This window comes from Cucurbita maxima, unplaced genomic scaffold (genome assembly GCF_002738345.1).
Source record: "Cucurbita maxima cultivar Rimu unplaced genomic scaffold, Cmax_1.0 Cma_Scf00063, whole genome shotgun sequence".
In the NCBI taxonomy this organism is placed as follows: domain Eukaryota; kingdom Viridiplantae; phylum Streptophyta; class Magnoliopsida; order Cucurbitales; family Cucurbitaceae; genus Cucurbita; species Cucurbita maxima.
The window spans coordinates 554,624-560,654 of record NW_019272079.1 but is presented as its reverse complement, the minus strand read 5'-3'; the positions used below and the strand labels follow the sequence as shown (position 1 = coordinate 560,654).

The following is a 6,031-nucleotide window of genomic DNA, read 5'->3' as shown; positions in this document are numbered from 1 at the left end:
ATGATAACCTTCTTTTAGTTGAAAAGTAAATCTAAATCAATATCATTCACGATATTGATAGAGAAGAAAATGATATTACAAAGGGTTAAACATATGATAGCCATGGCAAATTATCAATACTTCAATAGTGACTTCATTCTGTTCTTTACAATAATATACGAAGCATACCTTTTCATGGCTTCACTCTCTTCTTCCATATTTATCAAACCAACTCCACACTTTTTTAGTTCGACATTTGGGATAACAGTTTGATTGTAATTAAATTGGAGCAAGAATCGAAACTCAATCTCTTTACAGTTACGAATCTTTCTTGTCAGAGTCGTAGTTCGAGGCAAGACAAACATCCAAATGTGGTCTAACTTCTTCATCCCTGAAACATTGAATGCACCAACAATAAGATCTCCATTGTTCGAATTTGGGTCGTTTCGGTTTTTTCCAGTCACCGATGCAAAGATAGTGACGGGAACATCGAGGATGTCTTGTTTGTTGCTCGGTCCACAAATGACACAGAGTGCAAAGCGAACCATGTTGGCGTTTGGTGCATCATGATCCCACTCGACGCATATCGAAGATCCCATTTTTTTCGTTGTGAACCAATCGGGGATCTCGCTCCCGGGAACCAAAATGTTGAAGGCTCCTTTTCGGAAGAGCATCTTTTGCATCCAAGAAGTAATCAATTTATGGAGGTCTTTGTTGTCAACCCATTGGAAGCAATTAAGAAGATTCATTTCTATCATGAAATATGAATGGTCAACTTTTGAAATGTCTAGAAAATCTTTCAATGAAATGCAGCCCTTTGACATCAACCTTAAGATCCTTGGTGGTAGCTTTGGGAAATGAAGAAGCTTTTCGCACTCGTTTACGTTCAATCTTTTCAAGTTATGGAGTCGAGAAATGCTCGTAGGAAGACGAGAGAAATTATTTCGAGACAAATTCAGATTCACCAACGACACCAAACACTCGATCCCTTCCGGGACTTCCTCAAGCTTGCAATCACTCAAATTTAGCCTTGTAAGAGAGTACAAACCAGCTAGTGATGGGATCCCAAAAATGCCACTCGTTGGAGCTTTGCATAACCAAAGAAAAATCTTTCTAAAGATATTGTCTCCGTCGTCCGTTCTTCGTGCCGTTCGTCTCACGTCGAGCTCCACCGTTTCAACGTCAACCCGCTTTCGTTTTCTATTTCCAAGCTTCGAACATCCCGAAAGATTTAAGCTTTTGAGAGATGTCATCTTATCCAACGCATTTGAAATGTTGATAAGATTTTTGCAATTGGTTAAGCTCAACACTGTTAGGTGATCCAAGATGGCTATTGATGAAGGTAGGCTTGATATGGAGGTTCCATCCAAATGGAGTTCCAGTAATTTATCTGTGTTGCCCGAAAATTCTGGGATCTTCTTGAGCTTTGAACACCCAGAGAGAATCAAAACTTCAAGAGCCTTGATGTTAATTTGGGGTGGAAAATTGGTGAGATTGATGCAATCTTTCAAACTCAAAAAAGTGAGTTCTTTTGAGGTGAAAATTGTTGGATGAATATTGACCAAACTTGTGCAACCTACAAGCTCTAATCTTGTGAGATTTGGAATAGTTTCAAAGTTTGGAGTTTTGGATAACTTCTGTGAATGATTGAGTTTGATATACTTGAGCTCCTCCAAATGCTGTCAAAAGAGTAAAGATTTATATCATTTAACTAAACCTACCGCTAGCGGATATTGTTTTTTTTAGGCTTTGCCTTTCGGGCTTCTCCTCAAAGTTTTTAAAATGCGTATGTTTTGGAGAGGTTTCCACACCCTCCCTCATAAAGGGAGTTTCATTCTCCTCCTCAACCGATGTGGGATCTACAATCCACCTCCTTTCGGAGCCCAACGTTCTTACTGGCACACTGCATTGTGTCTACCCCTTTCGAGGAACAACCTCTTCGTTGACACATCGCCCGATGTCGGGCTCTGATACCATTTGTAATGGCTCAAGCCCACTACTAGCAGATATTGTTCTCTTTGAGATTTTTCTTTCGGGCTTTCCTCAAGGTTTTTAAAACGCATCTGTAGAGGTTTCCACACCTTTATAAAAGATGTTTTGTTTTCCTCTCCAACCTATGTGGAATCTCAAATTACTATATATGTAGTATGAGCTTTGGTACCTTTTCTCCATGCCAAAATTGCTTCAAATGGCTGTGGCACATGTGAAGCTTAATAAGCTTATATTCTTCTGAATTCAATACCAAACTCTCCAAGGGATATCCTTTCCACTTCAAATATCTCAACTCACTTGGAATGCAATATTCCAACACATTTTTCAGCCTCACATTGTGAAAATTAAGCAGCCTTAGTTGGTGCATTCTTGAGAACGAAATTGGAAATTCCACAACGTTTCTTGTCGACTTGAACAATATGCTTTCGACCGATGCTTCTCCAACCTAAATTCACAAAATACCAAATCAAGTTAGTGATTTTTCAATATTTTTAAGAATTTAGAAAGTCACTTCAAACAGACCGACAATATATCTTACCATGCTTTTAATATCCTTCTGGCGCCATAATCGATCTTGAATAGGTTTATGACGAACAATTTTCTGACCCATTTCTTGCAATAAATCATGCATCATCAATTTATTATGATACGAGAGAGTTAAGAGAGATTTTTGAATGAGAAGTTCAACCCTTATTTTGGCATGGAAACCACAACTATGTAGAATCTCTTCTACAAGCTCTTTTCTCTTCCCTTTGAAGAAACAAGCTATGTCTAGAAATATCTCTTTCTCCCACTCATCCAACCCATCATAACTCACTTTAAGACACTTAAAAACTTTTTCATGAATATTCCCACCTCCTTTAAGCTCTTCTATCACATACTTCCACACCTTCAAATCTTTGTTTCTTAGAGATGATCCCAATAATTTGAGGGCAAGAGGGTGGCCTCCCACAATCTTGACAATGTTCTTGGAGTGTTCTAAGCAATCTTGTTTTGGACTAGCACTCAAATTAAGGAGTTGAAGGGCTTCCTCGTTTGTAAGTTCTACCATTTTGAACATTCTTTTCACTTCGAGCTCGTTTGAAAGTAAATCTGCATTTCTTGCTGTGATGATTATTCTACTGCCATTTCCAAAAGAGTCTTTGTTTGGAATCAATCCCATGATTTGGTCTGAACAATTCACGTCATCTAGAACAAGAAGAATCTTTTTTCGAAAAACCGCTTGGTTTATCATAGCAATACCTTCTTCAACGTCTCCTATGTCTTTGTTTTCAATTGAAAACATCCTTGAAAGGAGTTGGCTTTGTAAATATGGAAGACCAGAGGTTTCAAATTTCTCTTGAACGTTGGAGACGAAGCAATGAGCTTCGAATTTGTCGCGAATTCGCTCGTAACAAACCCTAGCTAATGTCGTCTTACCAATGCCACCCATTCCATGAATTCCTATCCATATCACATCCTCATCTGAGTTCGGGTTCAAAAGAGAAGAAAGTTTGGTTAGTTTAGAATTGATTCCAACTAGTTGGTGTTCTTGAGTGACTCTCAAAGTCGGTTTGATTCTCTTCCATAGAACCTTCGTGATTTCTTCGATGACTTTTGATTCATGTGTCCTAAGTCCAAGAGAATGGATCACAAGTAAATAAGTAGTGTTATAGTAAATCATAATATACATTGATTAATAATTATGCTAATCAATAAGTGAGTATAGCTTGTTTAGTTGGATTGAAAAAATCTTTTGGACCCACCTGAAATCACACTATCATATGAACTCGCTTAAACATCATACTTGTAAACTTGGCCAACTATCGACCATGCTTAACCTTTGTTAAATTTAAAAAAAATATATATATTTATAGTAACAATATCAATTATAATTAATGAAGAAGACACCAAAAAATGGACGAAATTGTTTGTTACCAAGGTTCCAAAAGCCAAGCCTTGAGGTTGGCGAGCTTTGTAAGAAGTTGCCTCCATTTCTGGATGTTGGGATTATGTTCTCCAAATCTGATTTCATGTTTAGCAAAAGCTTCAGCAAATGTTCCTGTCTGTTTCCGAACATGAGAAGGATCCACTTTATAAAAGATTGGCAAAACGGTCATCCCAAGCCGGTGGTGGCATTCAAAGATCTTACTCAGCTCCTCAAGGCACCACCTAGAAGAAGCGTAGTTTTCTGAAACCACAACGAGCGCGATTCTGGACGCTTCAATGGCGGCCGACAGATCGGTGGAAATGTCGGCACCTTCTTCGATCTCGTCTTCGTCTCTGAAGGTGGAGATTCCTTTGTGTATTAAGGCGTTGTAGAGACGGTCTGTGAAGCCAAAACGGGTGTCTTCGCCTCTGAAGCTCAAGAACACATTGAATTTCCATTTACCAGTTGAAGAACCAGAAGAAAGCATCATGGGTTTGGTCTGATCTGATCTGAACAGCCTTCAAACCAAATGTGTGGTGTGTGAGACTTCTATCTAAAGGGCCTTTAATAATTCAACTCGCTTTCCCTTCCCTACTTGTCCTTGTTTCATTTATGAGGAAAGTATTAAAAGAGCAATGACCGATACTACTACCCTAAAGTCTACCAAAAATAAATACACCTACCTTATTCAAGTTCCACGGTCTTTAATACAATATCGTCGTCAAACGTACAAGGATGTCTTGTCTTTACTTGAAATATAAAAGTAAAACATGACTGGAGTATTTTAAGAAATACTCAATAACTTACTCCACTGTTGGGGTTACAGAATGCACACATATAATATAAATGAGACTTATCGTTTAAAACGTATTCTCTTAGGCGACTTTCCAATTTGGGTCATCAAATGTGTACTTACTATTCTACACACGACCTAGACGTGCGAATATGGACCCAAAAGGCGGTTTGTACACCTCCTGGGCCTCATACTGGTCGGGCTAGCATCTTTGACACCAGATCATTGATTCTCCAAAAAGAGATCCTAGATTAACCAAGATTTTAGATCAACTTACGGCAAAACCAACAGACGGTTTCTCTAAATCATCTAATGGTGGAAGAGCTAAAAAAATGAGATATTAATCGAAGCACATAACTCCCCGTTTTCTATGTATTCAGGTGACAATAAGATGTATCAGGATTTGAAAGAACGGCATGATGGACATATAACATAATTTGTAAGTAAGTGTCTTATTTGTTGGTAGATCAAGGCATCTAGATAAAGAATGGGAGGAGTAATGCAACCCTTAAGCCTGACAAAATGGAAATGGGAGAATATAGTTATGGATTTATAGTAGGACTACCCATTCCAGGAATATACTGTGATATGAGTAATTATAGACAGGTTGACCAAGTCAGCACATTTCCTATTCTGTAAAACCACCTTTAGGACAATAGGGTTCAATTATATATGAGGAAAATAGTTAGGCTGCATGGAATTCTAACATGTAGTGGTTGTAGCATTTGGAACCCAGAAATAGTTAGAATTTCGAATATACATTAAATTTCGAATATACATTAAGGCACTGTATAGATGTGTAGTGGTTGTAGCCGTTCAAAGGAAGTGTCAGCCTCGTACTATAAACATTGAATACGGAAGACTTCATTTTTAAATTCCATAAAACATAACCTTTATCTTAAAACACAGTCATGGACTTACGTGTTTCGAAAACATCTTTAAAACGACACACCAAAAGACTAAATAAAAATAAATAAGCGTTTAAGTTAAAAACATCATATTCTAGCTTAAGTCTAAGAAAATAAATACCACTATCCTATGCATGTGCCATGGTCTCGAGTTGCGATGTCGTCGTCAGCTGTATAGGAATGCCTTGCCTTAACCTGAAAAATGTAGTATCACATGACTTGAGTATATAAAGAAATACTCTGTAAGACCCCACTATTGGGGTTAAATGCAACAATCACATGCAAATGAGATGATGGGACCTATCTTTCAATATGTCTTCCTACGGTGCTGTTCTAACGAGTAAATTTGGACGTGTACCATATACTCTACACACAGCCCATACATGCGAGTATGGGCTCACCAGTCAGTTTGCACACTGTTGGGCCACTTTCCTTGTCCGGCGAGCATAC

The 6,031-nt window shown here is 38.2% G+C and overlaps 1 protein-coding gene across 1 annotated transcript; it reads right to left on the bottom strand.

Annotated features, from left to right (window-relative positions):
* LOC111472025 (TMV resistance protein N-like) lies at window positions 1-4,483 on the bottom strand. The gene is made up of 4 exons (XM_023117708.1): window positions 3,889-4,483; window positions 2,510-3,581; window positions 2,141-2,416; window positions 1-1,658 (listed from the first exon to the last, which is right to left on the bottom strand). Exons 1-4 carry the CDS (start codon window positions 4,368-4,370, stop codon window positions 114-116), a joined length of 3,375 nt encoding a protein of 1,124 aa, XP_022973476.1. The 5' UTR covers window positions 4,371-4,483; the 3' UTR covers window positions 1-113.
* Between the last annotated feature and the right edge of the window lie 1,548 nt (window positions 4,484-6,031).